At 40.5% G+C, this 17384-nt stretch overlaps 2 protein-coding genes across 2 annotated transcripts; one reads left to right on the forward strand and one right to left on the reverse strand.

The window, feature by feature from the left end:
* Positions 1 to 337: 337 nt before the first annotated feature.
* Positions 338 to 13440, reverse strand: LOC119172055 (Riboflavin kinase). Its single transcript, XM_037423027.2, is given in 5 exon segments — positions 338 to 3101; positions 4756 to 4858; positions 6666 to 6817; positions 13181 to 13219; positions 13222 to 13440. Coding segments are annotated over 5 exon segments (513 nt in total). The 5' UTR covers positions 13298 to 13440; the 3' UTR covers positions 338 to 2958.
* Positions 13441 to 14274: 834 nt separating this feature from the next.
* LOC142796133 (serine beta-lactamase-like protein LACTB, mitochondrial) lies at positions 14275 to 17378 on the forward strand. The gene is made up of 4 exons (XM_075886229.1): positions 14275 to 14708; positions 14818 to 14884; positions 15264 to 15454; positions 16515 to 17378. The coding sequence occupies exons 1-4, from the start codon at positions 14373 to 14375 to the stop codon at positions 16830 to 16832; spliced, it is 912 nt and encodes a 303-aa protein (XP_075742344.1). The 5' UTR covers positions 14275 to 14372; the 3' UTR covers positions 16833 to 17378.
* The last annotated feature ends 6 nt before the right edge of the window (positions 17379 to 17384 follow it).

The following is a 17384-nucleotide window of genomic DNA, read 5'->3' on the forward strand; positions in this document are numbered from 1 at the left end:
TAGACTTTTGAGCAAACCTCGAAAATCTGAGGCATAAAGGAAGTAACGAGCCTCTCTTTCACTGGTAACGAGTGTTTTGTGCAAAATGCAGATGCAGTCTTTGTAGTTACATCTAACAAGCAGGCTGGCTTTCATGAAACATTAAAATCATATTTTTGGACCCCTTTAAAATGCGCTATGCATCTAAAACATTTTTAACAAGTTTAAAATACTACTTCTCCCAGAGACTGTGAGAGTTGTTGCTCCTAAAAATTTTTATGGGTATCAGTAGTGCTAATAAATTTTCACCAAGTTGTTTCGTGAAAAATCTATACAAGAACCACAGAAACAAAGCACACAACTGTAACTCCTTTATTAAAATAACTGCATTTGAATCGATACATATAAAAAAAATAAAGTAGTGCCAATAGGTCAGATCTCTTTGTAAATGCACCAAGGTGGGCCTTTTCATGCATTAGAATTAAAAGATAGCACATCAGGAATTTCCAATAAAACACATGACACTGCCCAAAAGTGATGCTCAACAGCAATGGTGATGCTAGATTTGCGTGATAAAAAATGAGTTTGAGTGCCCACATCTCGCCAGTAAAACATTGTAATCTCAGAAGCTTGCATCTACAAAACGATAGAACGCTGACACAACAAGACCGCTCTGAACATTGTACAACGTTTGAAGGAAGCAGAGAAACCAAAGATGCGAATAAATTAACAAATTAAGCACATGTGCTTGAAAAGGCCACCCGACACCTTGATCCCACAAGACACACTACAACATAAAAAATCGGCTAACGATTGCAGTAGAACCTAACACATCGTCGTAATGTACAGATGACATGCGACACAAACCTGCTGCCTTCTCATAGGCTTCAGAAACATCGTAACCAATATAACTTATGAGTAAGGAATGTACTAGCAGAGTTCTACTGAACAAGTGTAACAAGTACCTTATTTAAATTACACGAGTGCAAAAATAAAATGAAAGCAGCACTTGTCAAGTCGTGAAGCTTGCTTAGTACAGTAGCATGCTTATGCTAAGCTTGCCTGCCCTGCTGCTACCTCAACAGTGAATCGTCATTGTTTCTGCAGAGCTTTCATGGCAAGCTGAAAGACTACAATCACAATCGGCCTGCATAAGCCTGATGCAGCACAATTGCTCTTTTCCAGGGGTAGTGAATCACTCTCGTCACGTGCTAGCTATTTTCCTCCTGCAATGTTTTCACATTGTCTCTAATTGTTAAGGTTTCTTCTGCCCTCAACAGTGTTATCCTCCTCTTGTGTTAATCCCAACAAATAAATAACCGGCTTTGTAAATTACAAGAAATGAACAACTCTGCTTCATATCCCAAATATCCACCGGGATGTTGGATACTGGCAATTCTTTTCTCACTAATACTGCTGACTTGATGTTTCTTCGTGTTAACATTATCTTAGTTATGTTGACTTCTTTTTCAATTTCTTTTCATACTTTTTAAGCTTTTTTTGACCCCGTAACTTAGCAGTTGACATATGTATTCATTATTCAGCCTTCCCTTCAATAACATCAGTAAGCTGCTATTCCTGTCATGGATGTATAACTAATAAGCTCTCAATTGCATTGTCAGCAAACTTCTTACTCTGCCACAAAATTTACCACACATGCTTACCTTAACTTTACAGGATCGATTCCATGCAGCAAGTAGAGGCTCTAGATGATTAAATAGCTATTAACTAATGATGCAAAAAAATTGTTAGTAAACTTTTTCAAATACATAAACATTTTTTCACAATCGCAGAAATGATTTAAACAAAGTGCCATCCAATTCAGGCATAAAAAGTATGGTACAGCTCATTGGAAATGTTCACAGTCACTTGGAATTTGATAGTCATAATTTCAAAATTAAAAAGCATGGGAAATTTACATTAGAGTACTTGCATGTCAACCATGACAGTAATAAGAAATTAACCTCCAAAGTTGACTATTTTACTCAGTGCGCTCCTATGCAGCATGAGGGAACGCACTCGCAAGGTTTAATATCTTGACTGAACGTGAAATAGAAGGGCGCCGCACGACATGCGAGCATCGCCTGGCTTATCTTTGCATGTTGAGGTCATAGCAATGCCAGTAGAACTGTGTTCAGTCATCGCTGGTAAAACTCACCATTGCAATCCCGATGTTTAATTTTTTGTCTTAACACATCTAATTTCTCGTCATCATGGGCTGAATCATGATGCGCTAAGCTTTCTCAGGGCAGATTAATTAGCAGAATGACACTGACAATTTAGCACCTTAGCCTTCTAACTGCTTTGAAACTTCCACACACAACACAGCATTTACAACTGCATCTGCAGTTAGTTCCCTCTCGCATATTGTTGGCCTAGACAACAGTGGAAGGCAAAAACGGACAGCGACACTAAAGCACTTTCGACTGCTTCTTTCAACATTGCACAGGTAACACCGGTGTTTGAAAAAAACGCATGCTTCCACTCATAACCTAGGATTTAAATACTGTTTCTAAATAATCACTTGTTCAAATGCAACATATACTAACAGTAGGAAGCATCTTACTAAACCTGCGTTTAGAAAGAAGTTCTCAAATGCATTATTTAGATGCTTTATCATTTATGCTTGAGTTTGAACGAACAACAAGAAATGATGCAAATAATTTAGTTTCTATGGAGACAATCGATGCAGAAAGCTGGCAAATTAGGTGCAATATTTCTGCAGGCACTTTCCATTCTTGTACCTGCTCAGAGTCAATCTCTTCAAGAGGAGGCCAAAGAGTCTTGCAATACTAACCCACTCACATTCGCAACAAATACATTTTTATAAATGCACTACACCGGGGATGAGGAATGTGCTTGAATTTTGGACAGGCGATGAGAGAAATGATACAAATAAGTTAGTGTGCATTGTCGCGGTAAGGAACGTAAGAAAACGGTGGTGGGGACAATTGTAAAATTTCTCTAAGAATTCCAGGATCACGTCTCCTGTCGCACGACGTCAGTGCCATTAGCAATGTTCTCGGAGAAAAACTTGTGGCTCTTGTATTGCTGCCACTCCTCACGGTCGAGGTTTTCGTTGGCATTCCGTATGTCTGCTTTGATGGCCGAAATTAGCTCGTCTGGACCAGATGAGCGATGGGTGTTAGCAGGGTGGAAGAAAGAAAGGTGAAGTCAGTGGGGAACAATTGATCATAAAACAGAGCAGAATTCACAGAACCTGCATCCTCCTACAGCTAATTAGACTAAATGCACAATGAGAAACAGAGATGTCAGTAATAACTGTAAAAAGCACAAGTACTTTTTTCAAATATTAAGCTGAGAATGTACAGCTGTCAGAACCTTTAACTCGAACGCTCCGCTGCGTGGCTTCAGCTTGCTTGGACTGAAGTCAGCGCAGCTAAGCTTTAAAAATAAAGTACTTGCTGCAGTTAACGATAGATGTAGCGCGTGTGGGTTTCACTAGTAAATTTCTGTTTCCAGTCTGTGTGACCAGCGGGTCAAATGCACTCACTTCGCATCCTGTTTTCGCCACATTTTGCTTGTGGCTACATTATCGCGCGCACCCATGATGTTAGTTGTATATACTTATCTCCACAATGAACCATTCCGTGCGACAGCTTACACACATTACGAGTTTTATATGTTTTTGCATGTTCTCAGCAAGAAATACGCATGGATATAATGCAAACAAAGCAATTTTCGAGTGTGGTTTTTGCATAAAAGCTTAAATTGTCATATTATCTTATAATCAAATTATGCTTCTGCATGGGGTATTAAACCCCACATATTATTACCTGCACAAATGTTGCGCTCCAAGACCACATCTCCCATGCAGCGCCAACTGAGCAGCAAGGCACACTTTAAATTGCGAGAACATGCAGTTCAATTCACACGGTCTGAAAATTATTGAATCAGGACATGAAAAACGCCACTGCATTTCAGATTTATTGTGTCACTTTTAGAAATGCCATGCACGTGCTTTTGCTCTAATTTTTATACATGGGATTCCTTTTGAGCAGCAGCTACGAATTGAAACTCGAAAGGTACGTAAGCTGCCGCACGTAATAGTTCATTGACAAGATAAGTATTCGATAACGAACACCATGGATGTGTGCTATAAGGTAGCCACGTACAAAACGTGGCGAAAACAGCATGCAAAGTGATTGCATTTGACCCGCCGGTCAGGCAGACTGGAAACAAAAATTTACTAGTGAAACCGACACGTGCTACATCTATCCTTAACTGTAGCAAGCATATCATTTTCAACGCTTGGTGGTGCTGACCTCAGTCGAAGCGAGTCGAGGCCACGCGTAGGAGCGTTCGAGTTGAAAGTGCTGATGGCTGCACATTGACGTAGTAAATTGGCATCTTATTTGTGCAAAACACGATTAGTGCCTTGTATATATGTTATGTCATGGGAACTTTTCAAATCAATAATGGTTAGCACAACGAAAATTCAGAGCAAACTTTACACGGAACCACTCTGCATTCAGTTTTGTTTTATTATCAGTGCTTTAATGGTAATGTACAATCTATTTTCGAACTACCGCATAAATAGGTCCTAAATCATCAATGTGTTTGTTTTTTCTAACTGCTTTCTAGGACTACAGAAATTACACAGGCAAGCTCTAAACTTGCGAAGTGAGCCCGCAGCAGCTGTTGCTGTGTAAGCATCAATATCAAATCAATTCAAAGGCTACTGTATGCACAGTTCAATTAAAGCATGAAGAAAAAAAAAGGCTGTACTATTAATAGAATGATCCAGAGGCTCACCTAGAGAGCTGAAGTTCTTTTCAGGTCTCAGAAAGCCCAGCACCACAACTTTGAGCATTGCTCCATAGAAGTCTTCGTCAAACTTGTGCATGATGTGAGTTTCCTACAGTTATCAAATGAGGGTATTGTTAAGAATGTGATCGACATCTTAATGCAGCCTTGTGCTGTTTGTTTCAAGGAGTGAAATCAACCCAACAAAATAAATGTTAGGATAACAGCTCTGTCAGCAAAACCAAACAATGTTGCTGACAAATAAAAAGTACTCAACAGAGCTTGGAATGCATGCTTACTGTCTTGCTCATTGCTATTATCTTTGGAAAAACTAACATTTATAAGTAAGAAGCTTAAGAAGCTTAACAAATAAATAAAATCCAACCTAATTTTAAACCCACTACGGTCTACTCGACATATCATACAACAGCCTCGATTTTCTTTTTTGAAATGTATTGATTACAATACAATAAAGTGACAGACACATAGCCGTGAGTTCTTTCATGCCTTACAAGATCAGCTATCTACCCAAAGCTAGAAAAAGCTGCACAAAACATGTACATCATTCAGGGTTGTTTATGCGTGGTCACAGTTGGCTGTTTTGTTCAGGAAAGGTCCTGAAATGAAAGTTCTATAAGAAGCAATACACTTGCTATGTGACACTCAATAAATCTATGCATATCAGCATAGATTAACCTTAAACCGTTTTTATCAGATTAGCAAAACATTTGCATTGAATGGTAATGAAGCTAGAATGAATTTTTCAACTACTACCAAAAAGTACTACCCCGTAAAGAAAGATCAAAACAACTTTTTCACCTCTGTCACTGCTCATGGAAAGTATATTTCTACTAAGAACACTAGTGTTACTTGTTCTTAATACAACAATTAAATAAATCGTGTTTACTAAACAAGCCACAACAGAAAAGTGCTCTGGTGTGTAAAAAACGATACTATGGTCTTTGTGTTCAGCTTCTCAAACTAACTGTCCAGCTGTAAAAATGGGTGTAATTGAAATTATCAGTTGGGCTGTACAGAGTTAATTACTTGCAGCAAATATACTTCATATTTCCAGGCCAAATTATCATGAGCCAATGGTACACTATGTTAGGGGGAAATTGCTGCTAAGTAGAAACAACATGGCATTGTATGTACACCTCAACGCTTGCCTAAGAAACAGACTACAGCAGCACTACCTGCCGAGAACAAGGAAAAACCGCAGTTGAAAGTTGGGACAATAAAAGTGGCAGCTGCAGCTGCAAGTGGATAGAGTGCCACATATTTCACAGTCCCTACAGCGGGCCTGGCAGGTTTTTCGTACCATGGCAGCTGTGAAAAACACATTTATCTTGGGTCTGACGCAACGTGTCGCACGGCCTAAAAAGAGAGCGAGCTTTGCAACTCTACAGATGATGAAAAATTCATGAACACAAAGTGTTGCCGAAGCTAACATTTTGACAAGTGAAGTTGTCTCATTCAAGAATGCAACTGACATACGAGTGTGTCAAGAAGGCATTAATTTTACACCTGTATTATAAAATTTCTTCCACAGCACAGAAGCGTAACGAGATACAAGCATCAGAAACTTTTGTTATATCGCTTTATCATGAAATTTTCAGCTCAGAAATGAATCATGTTTGTCACTAAAGTTGACATTTGGGTAGCACGTCACTGATTACTAGGCCATCAATTTTTTTAGTTTTCATGCAAATTTTATGTTGAAAGTATCTAATGCAGCCTAATAGCACAAGAAAGAGGCTGATTTTCAAACTGTCGTGTAGCGATTACACCGTAATAGCTTAGCTTCGACAACTTTACCATACAGATCAATGGCGATGCCTGACAACTTGGTCACCAAATTAGCAGCAAATGATGCCAATAGAAACACTAAAATGTTTTTTTTTTCCCTGGCACCTTACCATAGACTTTTTCTCATTCTTGTAGTACGGGTTCCAGCCAACACTCATCACCATCTTGTTGACTGGCCCGTCATTGACGGAAGCCCAGCCATAGTATACTCCACAATCCAGGTCCGCAGGGATTTTCGACACAAGCTCTTGCGAGAAGTTGGCTGCAGCAAAAAATTAAACGTGACCCTTTTCAATCACGCTCCACTTTTTTTCCTCGCTAAATATTAAGTACAGTAGCCAAGAATTTCAGGTCCCCGCAGTGCCAGTCACAGAAGTAAACAAACCTCAGTCACAAAAACTAAGCATTTAAGCGCTAAAGTAACAGACACCATTTTCAAGTAGGCAAAAATTTTTTAGTGCTCTGGTACAAGCCGGAATTTTTCGTTTTGTAACACTGCACATGCAATGCCAAAACTCCCTTAGCGACACCTATTCTATTCTGTGTAAGTCCTGGCAAAACACATGCAATAGCGATGACTAATTGACATGAATGGAATGTTCATTGTCTAGAGACTCACAATATTAATGCTGGCAAGTTGCAACATACCTCTAGCTGAAAGCACCATGCTTATACTTCCAAAAACATCAGAGGTTCATGGTGATTTGGAGTCATATCAATTGTAGCAAATGGTGAAAATTATGAAGATAAGTAACTTACAATGCATCAACACACGAGTGCCTGGCTTTAGAATGACCTGGAACAGCTTTTCAGTGTAGTTAGCAGCTATGGCGTCATGTCCACTCGCATTCCAAAACTTCAACGCAGCCAAGCGCAAAAGCGCTCACATATTAAGAATACTATAGTTAACGCTAAAGAGGCTCGTGGGGCTGAAATCCATCCACGGCTCTCCAGTACGGCATATCTTCCATGTTTTCAATTTTAGAGTTTAACCTTGAAGCTAGTATGCTAGTGCAAAGACGTAAATTTCAAACTTTTGAGTAAGCCAGTTGAAAAGTTCTTGAAAATCGTTAAGGTTATTCTTTGGCTTTTTGGCATAAGTAACAGTCAACTTTTATCACATAGAAATCAACTGAAAGTGAGCAGATATGATAGAAAATATTGTTCCCAAGCCGGTGAAGGAACTTCAAAGATGCACCTCGTTTGTATTTTGTATTCGCTTGTCTTCTGGTCAATCAAGCCTTTTCTCATAACAAAAGTGGATTTCTTAGTACTTCACAAAGCTAATATATATCAAGCTAACTTTGTCTTTATTGGCCCTTTAAAACCTAGTTAATTTGGGTTTTGGCATTTTTTTTTCTTTATTAAGTGAACCGCAGCTTCAGAAACCATAAAGATAGCTCTGCAGGCTAATCAGTACTATGTCACGGAAATGCGTTGCAGATAGGCGGGGATGAAGGAAGAAATATTTCCATCATTCAGACACCAGCCACAACAAATAATGCTTAGTATTATTCTTTATTTTGATATAGAGATATAATATGGACTACTGAGAATGGAAATGTAAGCTACAGCAACCTGAATGTATTTTTTAGTTTCCAGTGTTCGCAGTTCATGTGAAGTTTAAGATTTCAGCTTGTATGCTTGTAATACATACCTACAGAACCACTGATGTCTGAAAATGTGTAGCCATGCAAACATCTACCAATGGAATAGCTTAAGCATAATTTATTTCGCAAATTCGTGGACGAATCCCATTTGTCCATGACACCCCAAAAAAATCTTGATGTCAGAAAGATTCTTGGAACAGATGACATTTGAAATGACCTTCTCACAAAGCTATGACGTATCCATCTTGAAAAGCTATAAGGAAAGGTTAGACTAAGGTACGACTAGAACCGATACACGAAACCTTTAATGCTACACTTTTATAATTTCAGAGTGGTAACAATACAGCTAATTGGACACACTGTAATGTAAATAAGGAAAAAAATGTAACTTCGTGGATTGTCTCAGAGCCAAGTACGAACAGACTGATCTTGTATATGAGGTGTTAAAAGTCTATATAGTGGCAATAGTAAACAAAGTGCGATTAAAGATAAAGCACACATGTTTGATGAGAGAACCGTTGTGTGAGATGAGTCATTGTCGAACAGTTGTACATTCCTGTGCCCAAGTTTTAAATATCAAGAAGCACGAGAACCCTATTGGATCAGCGATTAATTCATGACATTAATAGCCAGAGGTGTTCGCTAGTCAGAAGAATCACGTCGACAGTGATAAAAACGAACTATGAAAAAAAAGGCATTTCAGCCATGTGAAAACAAACAAAGCAACAACAAATTCACTAGAATGGAGTGGCTTGTCTGAAATAAATATGACATTTCACACTTGTTGTCATGTGTTGGGACAGCACTGGCAGAAACAAATTCTTCAACCCTGACAACATGCTAACTTATACTGACATTCGACCAGAGCGGGAACTCTGAAAGCTAACTATCCTCATACATACACATTGTGAATGTAACCAGCATTTTTAAATGGCTGAGCAACACGGCACCTAAGGTGACTGCGTAAGAAAACAAAGTGCCTCAAAAAATTCTGATGGCCACGAACCTCATATTTAGGTGAAATGTAAACATTTGATGACTTTTCATTTGGTTTAGATGTAGCAAACTCACAATAAAATGTAATACTTCATGACAACGTAAAGCTCACTTGACAACTGGAAAATGAAATTTAGGCTCCTTTCATAGTTTTTTTGTGTATAACATTACAATGAACCTAGCAACACAGCAGCATTATCTAAAACTTTAGAGCAATAGGGACAGTCACCTTCAAGTGAGGCCTGGGACAGAATCCTCATGACCACAAGAAAAATTCGGCTAGTGTGTAAACATTTTGGAGCAGACAAAATAATTGTAGAAAAGGCAAAAAAACATGCAATGAGAAGTGGTAGTTTCCAAGCACATAGCTATTCATGACTATATTCAATTAAATTAATTCATATTAACAGAAATGAGACTGTGTCACTGAGATCGAAATTATAAACTTATTTTCTTGTACAATTAACAGTTCGCTTGGTCTTTTTTTTTTGTTGGCTTGTGTACTCGGTGACAACCTAGAAATTTTGTATGGGATCTACGCACCAAAACCATGATGAACATCTGTTTTTTATCTGCATAACAGTTGTGCTAGCCTAAGCGTCCCTTGTATGCTAATATGAGCACTATAACATAAATGCGAGTAGATATTAGCTAGAACATTATTGTTTTTGGTTTGTCAATGAAATCTGAATCTTCTATAAAATTTACTGAGACATTCCAAATATACGAGAACATTTGACACGCAGGTTTTTAAGGTAGAGTGAACAGCATCGCCCAGAGAAGGCAAGCGGGTGAGGGGGAGACAGAAAGTTAGATGCGCAGTTGAGATTAGGAAGTTTGCAGATATAAAGTGGCAGCAGAAAGCACAAGACCGGGTTGATTGGTGGATCATGGGAGAGGCCTTTGTCCTGCAGTGGGCGTAGTCAGGCTTATGATGATGAACAGTATCAGGCACTTGACGTCACATCCTCATCAGCCCCACAATGCCCACTGCAGGACAAAGGCCTCTCCCATGATCCACCAATCAACCCGGTCTTGTGCTTTCTTCTGCCGCTTTATACCTGCAAACTTCCTAATCTCACAGGCCCGCCTAACTTTCTGTCTCCCCTTAATGGGTTTGCTTTCTACAGTCAGTTGATGACCCTTAATGACCAGCGGTTATCCTGCCTACGTGCTACGTGCCCGGCCCATATCTTTTTCCCGATTTTAACTACGATATCCTTAACTCCGGTTTGTTCCCCGACACACTCTGCTCTCTCTTCGTCTCTTAAGGTTACACCTATCAATTTCTTTTCCGTTGCTCGCTGCATCACCCTCAATTTAATCTGAACCCTTCCTGTAAGCCTCCAGGTTTCTGCTCCGTAGGTGAGTACTGGCAAGATGTAGCTGCTATATACCTTCCTTTTGAGGGTTAGTGAGATTACCATTCATGATTTGAGAATGCTTGTTGAATGTGATCCACCCCACCCTTATTCTACTAGTTATTTCACTTTCATGGTTCAGCTCCGTGGTTACTATTTGTCCTAAGTAGACATATTCCTTCACAACTTTCAGCGTCTCTCCACCTATCAAACAGTACTGTTTTCTGCAGAGACTGTTTTGCACATTACTTTAGTTTTGTGCATATTAATTTTCAGACATACTATTCCGATTACCGTGTCAAGTTCAGTAATCATTAACTGCAATTCGTCCCTCTGAGTTACTCATCAAGGCAATGTCATCAGCAAATCGCAGGTTACTAAGATACTCTCTATTAACTCTTATCCCTAACTTCTTCCCAATATAGGGCCCTGAAAACCTACTGTAAACTCGCAGCAAATAGCATTGGAGAGATTGTGTCTCCCTGCCTTACACCCTTCTTTATTGGGATTATGTCACTTTCTTTATGGAGAACTACGGTGGCTGTGAATCCACTGTAGATTTTTTCCAGTATGTTTAGTTCGTCAATTCCCCGATTCTGTAGTGCCTGCATTACTGCTGATGTCTAGACTGAGTCAAATTTCACACAAATGGGCAAATGTAGCTCGCTCTACATCACTGTACTGTTCCAGTTTTCTTGCCTATAAGTGAAGCCATTTGCATTGTCTAGGTTGTCACAAAAATGTATTAAAATTAGCTGATTGCAGGTGTAAATTAAAATACAAAAGACATATATATTCAATGCTTGAAATACCAAGAAAACTTTCAGGCCACTATAAGATAGTCCTGCAAGGAAAGCTAGGGTTTACAGATAATAAAAAATTAAATAGGAACAGCAGGATAAAATAAAAGGTGTGGAAGTAATCGCTTTAGAGAAAATGTTGACGATAATGTGATTAGTGCAAAAGCACTTTATTGATAGATCATATCACTGCAGCTCCCTATAAGTTGTGTACGAGGCATTGACTGCAGCCAGGCTTCCCCCTCACTTATCTCATGGGACGCTGCACCGGTGAAACAGTGTTGCTGAAAATCCAGACATGTTGTGTCCCCTGAATATATGCCTTCAGATAAGAGTCTTTAAAATATATATGACTCAGATTGCATTCTACCACACATTAAATAAATTTTTACTCGAGAAAGTAACCGGAGAAAGTAAACATTTATTTGAGAACCAGTCAGAGAGAGAGGGGTCTTCTTTCTTTCTCAGTCACATGAACCACTTCATTTGATGGCATTCTATCTTGAAACTGTTTAGAAGGTAGACTTTCCAAGCCACTGTAACATGATATTCTAGGAGCCTTTGGGCTCTTAATTGCTGCCGACCCTGGCTTAGTCCACCAGCTTTTGCTGGTCCTCCAAAGAACTTTCTTTTGTCACATGAAGACTTGTTCGAGTCTCCGCTGAAAATATTAATTAAAGCACAGTGCACAACCAGTGGGCTCCGTTTATATACGGTAACCAATTTTAACCGAGTTCTCTCAGTACAGCGGCTCGACGATCCGTGTATTGGACTATTGACTATTCAGAGAGGACCAAAAAGAAAGAAAAAAAAAAGGTTCAATACAAATGAACAGACAATGCAAACTGGAAAAGTCCAAAAGAATTCGATCTCATTAAACAAACTTTGGGCAACACCAATAAAGAATGGCTTATTTTTCAAAGCTCGAGATATTGCCAAAGTGCATGTAGTCCAACTATCTCCCCCCCCCCCCCCCCGGCACCTGAATGTTATTCAGAAGCTTTGTAATACAGTTATAATAAGCTAGTTTTTTTAATGAGTGCTTAAAATTATTACATAATTACATATTTTTTGGATAGCTATAGGTGAGTACGGCAAAAGAGCTTGACGCCTAGCTCAGCCAGGTTGCGCGAGGCGAAACGGACTGAAGAGGTAAAGCACCCTTAATCACGACAACTAGTTTATTCATTCAAGGCCAATTCCAGAGCTTATTTCCTTCCGATCTTGCCCAAGCTCGTTTAGCGAAACAGCATTAAACATGCCGTGCGGGATAAACAAGCCGACGGAGCGCAGTAAGAGAGGTCAATCAACGAGCGCAAAGACGGCCATGTGCCAGCTCTCCACGTGAGTGCTAAGATCCTACTGCTATAAATTGCGCCTATGTTCATTACGAGTGGCAGTACGACAGTTAATCGACAGCAGAAAGATCCAGCAAGAATAAACGAAAACAAGAAGCAATGCGCCAAACCAAGGATTGCTCGAACGACGCAACAAATGTTTAATGGGGTCGCGCCAGAGAAGAGAGCCGCACAAATACTGTCAAAGCCAATATCTTGCGTAAGCTACATACAGAAAGGTTCCTCTCCACTGTCTCGGTACGGCGGAAATCTCATAAGGAAAAACCTCTGGCACAAAGGCTTCGTATAGCGGAACCAACGTCAATCCCGTACACGTTGCGTGACGCTATATATCAGATTGCCGGCTCGGGCATCAAGCGCTTGTAATCAGTGGCGGTATAGTGCGCAACATTACTGCAGGATAGCGGCAGTAAGAACCTCTTTTTCTTTAAAAGGTGCTCGCCTTGACCGTACCTTGACATCCATTGAAATAGTGGCGGAGAGTAACGGAAAGTACTTACCGGTGGGTATGCCCAACTGCTTGCTGCCTCGACCGAACCTTTTACCACGGTGCCGCGAAGAAAGAGTGGCAAACACTTGATGCCGTTGGGAGACAGTTTGGACGGAAATATAGTCATTGGTGGTTTATGGGTTGCGAGTGGACAATTACAGAGCAGAGTAAAGCGTGGGGGCAGCCGAAGCTAGCGCGGTTTGCCACTCCACCGACCAAGAGAAACCGAGTGCCGCCGAAGCGCGCAGACGACCCGTTTTGTACCGTCTCTTGACGGATTGGATCGGCGCTTAGTTGGCCACACCCTTGAAAACCGAAACCGAAAACAGAAATTTGGATCTGACTATTTGCATGCCATTTGCTTATCCGTGGCTCTGAGAGTCAATTACGGATAGCTCCATGTTAAGGGACGAACAAATTTGCACAATATCAGCGCCACATAGGGAAGAAAAAATACATGCGTGAACATTTTTGTGCTAGCACTTCACTTGTGCGTTTGGAGGCAAATTCACACACATATACGCAGCGTTCTTGGGACAACTACTTTAAAAAAAAAAAAAAAACGCAACAGACCAACGAGGTTTATAAACACTTTCACTCAGCATCTCTCGACAGTGTACAAAACCCCGTCTCCTCTGCAGCATCAGGGTTCAAGGTGGCACAGATCATGTACGGACAGCACAGCGTTTCTCCGACCCGGCACTGGAAGTGAAGAACATCTCGTTAGTGAAAACATTGCGAAGTAGGTGGCCGGCAACTGTCCACTTACCGGGTCTCCTTCCAGACTGCAAGGCTTTGACCCAAACGAGTAATCGTAAAACATGGGATATAAACTTGGATCGTATTCAAACTCGTTGTGAACGCTTGGTGGTTTCACATCCGGGTCTTGCGCATTAGATAGCTTGTTAAGAAACAGCAAGATGATAACTGTAATGACAAGTTCGGGTCATACAACGTTCTGTAATTATGATGAGATAATATCCTCATTTGTGTACTTCGCCTACTTGGTTAACGTACTCAGAGCCATAGAGTTTCCTAGGAAACTCTATGCTCCGAACAATGCGACAAGTGGCATGGATATCAGCACCAATGTTTAGTTTCGTTATCGTCGGTGTTTACGCTTGTGGGCTTGTGCAAGTTTATGAGACCTTTCCGACGCCTGAATTTCACCAGCCAATTCGTGTAAAGAAAAACAAGTCAGGATGACAAAAACTTTATGTTATTATATACGTCAGTCGCTAGCTCGCCGCATCGGTGACGCTAGATCGTCGGCGCAAAGGCGCCTACATGACGATGCACGAAGCAGTCGATCTCGCGCTGTGCTCAAAACTTTGGCGATTTGCGGTGGGGCAGTTTGCGCTGGAATCGGTGGTTACAAAGCGTGGACTCGTCAACCTGCACTTACCCAAAAGGTTCTCGCTTCTTCTCCTAATGCAGTGGAATCGCCCGATGCGAGCGATTGCTCGAAAGTTTCGAGACGGCAAGCTCAGCTGGAAAACGCGATCAACTACGCTCACGAACTTCTCACACGAAAGAAGGTTTGTGGTCGCAGATCTTGGTCTGGCAAACTACAATATAACATAGCGACTCTAATTAGTTCCCACGTTTTAATTAGGTATGGTTTTTTCTTCTTTTATTACATTCCAGGATGAATGGGGTGTACCCGGCATCGTCGTGGCTGTGAGTGTTGACGGCAAGACAGTTTGGAGCGAAGGTGTGCTCTTACACAACACTCAGCTTCGCACTTGTTCCGATCATCAAGACTTGCACACGGATTCAAAAGCTAAAAAAATAAGTTCCCTATGACATAACTTCATGCTTAGGCAAGCGTTAATCGCAAAAAAAAGTTAGTTTCTCTTCAACCTTAGTGCTTCTGGCTCTTAATCACCTGAAAATTTGAATTAAAGTTGACGTTTGCATATCTTTTAAGCCTCTAGAGCATGTTCAGTCAAAAGCTCTCTACAGCCAAATGGTAAAAGTGGACGTCACGTGTGGCACTGGTACCGACATTATCTGTTTTAATTATGTGCATTTGTAGATAGCGTATGGCTATAGTTTGTAACAGACAAGTGCTTCCGCTCTACTACACCTAGGTCTTGGCTATGCTGATATTGAAAACAGGGTGCCATGTGGAAGTCAAACGGTGATGCGTATAGGCAGCATCAGCAAGCCAATTGCCATGATGACAGTTGCAAAGCTGTGGGAAGAAGGGAAGATCGATCTGGACAAGCCAATTCAAGACTACGTGCCAAGTTTTCCCAATAAAACCTTCGATGACAAGCCGGTAGGTTAACATTCCCATTTTCCTTATCCTGAAAAATGAACTTATTTTTAGCAAGCTGGTCGATCATCATGATGCAAGGAAGCATGCACCCCAGACAGAGATACATTGGCCATGGTGCATTGTTCATGCTTACATATGTGTGGCTGTTTCAGTGCTAGCTGTTGCATTGCTGCATGATTTTCATTACATTTCATCAGGGGCGTAGCCAAGGGGTGGCACACCAAGCTCATGCCACCCCTGAAATTTTTTTCACCCTGGCATAGAGAGCGAAAAAAGACCATTTTGAGGGGGTGGCTTCCCTGAAACCAAAATGTGCCCCCCCCCCCCCTCAACGAAAAAAATTTCCGGCTACACACCTGCATGTTATACGACTTGTAGAACCTGCTAAATAAAGGCATTAATACTGACCAGCTGTGATAGCTCAGCACTTCAAATGTTGTGCTTAACAGCACAACATTTGAAGGTGCATGAGGGAGTTTTCATTCTCAGCTGCGGTTTTTTACAGGGACAAAGCACATGTACCGATTTATTTGTATTATGCACTGTAAACAACCACAGGTGGTCATAATGTATGTGGAGTACTCCACTATGCTCCGCCTCAAAATCATATGCTTTTGGCAAGTAATATCTCAGAATTTAATATTATTTTTAAGCCCTAATTACACCATTGCCTTGTTTGCTTGGTGAATTGAAAAGCGCGAGCACGGACACTATAACTCAGACTCGAGTGACTGCAATGTCCTAGAAGGCATTGATTTGTGTGATTAAACGAACATTAGTTTATGATAAAGACATTCTGTCCCATTTACTGTTCTTGGCCCTTCTTCATAGCTTGTCTCATGAGGATATGAAAAGGCTGTTACGGTTAAAGTCTATTACATGACGTCCGAATTGAATGCTGCTGTTATAGAAAGAGAGACAGGTGCCCATTGTGTGAACTGAAGATGTTTCTTTTTCCATTGTTGATGCAGAAGCTAACTTAATAGTGCAATTCTTTAATTCACTGAAGTCTGTCTTCAGTGTGTACGTTTTGTGATTAATAAGTGCAAAATGACTGCAGGTCGTAATCACCTTGAGAGATCTGGTTTCTCATGTTGCTGGGATACGCCACTATGCCAATTCCAAAAACAGCTCACCTACAAAAGATGGAAACAGCGTAAGTAGGTGCGCACTGTTGCTTCAACACATCGCAGTAAAATATTCACAGAATGCTGCTGTCATGCGGTATAGTGCTGTCACAAAAGTCCTTTTGTGGTCATTTCACAGTGCCATTTTTTTCCTATGCGAAATTTTTTACAGAATAACAGCTTCAGTTCTTGCAGCTTGTGGACTTAATATTACTATTCTGAATAATATTTTAGCACCTTGGCAGTTCTAGATACTGCTATATTATTTGGCATTTTCATTGTGAGCAAAACTGGCATATTGCAACTTCTGGCTAACAGAAACATACAACTCTGCTCATTTAGTGAATAAGTTTGCATCTCTTGCTCCACGTAATGGTTACATCATGCTGTAACATGAAAGCATAAGCCTTGATGCTGTCTCGATTGCAAGACACATATTTACGTCTCTTTTGTTAATGTGACACAATATTTCTGTGTTGCAAGCAGGGAAATGTGTCCTCTTAGCCTTTGTTACACTGCTTGCTCTGTAAAAAACAAAGGATGCATGTATGCATTTAGAATTGCACAAGCAGACTCACCTGTGAATTGAAACTAGCTAAAATCTGTGCTCTGTGTGTTATGAATGAGCTTTAATTAGCTGAAAAGAGAGCAAGTTCTCCAAGATAGGTTTATGCTAATTCAAGTCTATAACTGGATGCCAGTGAAGAGCTTGACACTTGACTGACAAAGGATTTCAAAGCGCTACAGACTTCTTTAATGTTTATGCACAGGTCCTCTAGGGACAGCCTGCTTCATTTAGTGGC

The sequence above is a fragment of the Rhipicephalus microplus genome, unplaced genomic scaffold (genome assembly GCF_043290135.1).
Source record: "Rhipicephalus microplus isolate Deutch F79 unplaced genomic scaffold, USDA_Rmic scaffold_1169, whole genome shotgun sequence".
NCBI classification, from domain to species: domain Eukaryota; kingdom Metazoa; phylum Arthropoda; class Arachnida; order Ixodida; family Ixodidae; genus Rhipicephalus; species Rhipicephalus microplus.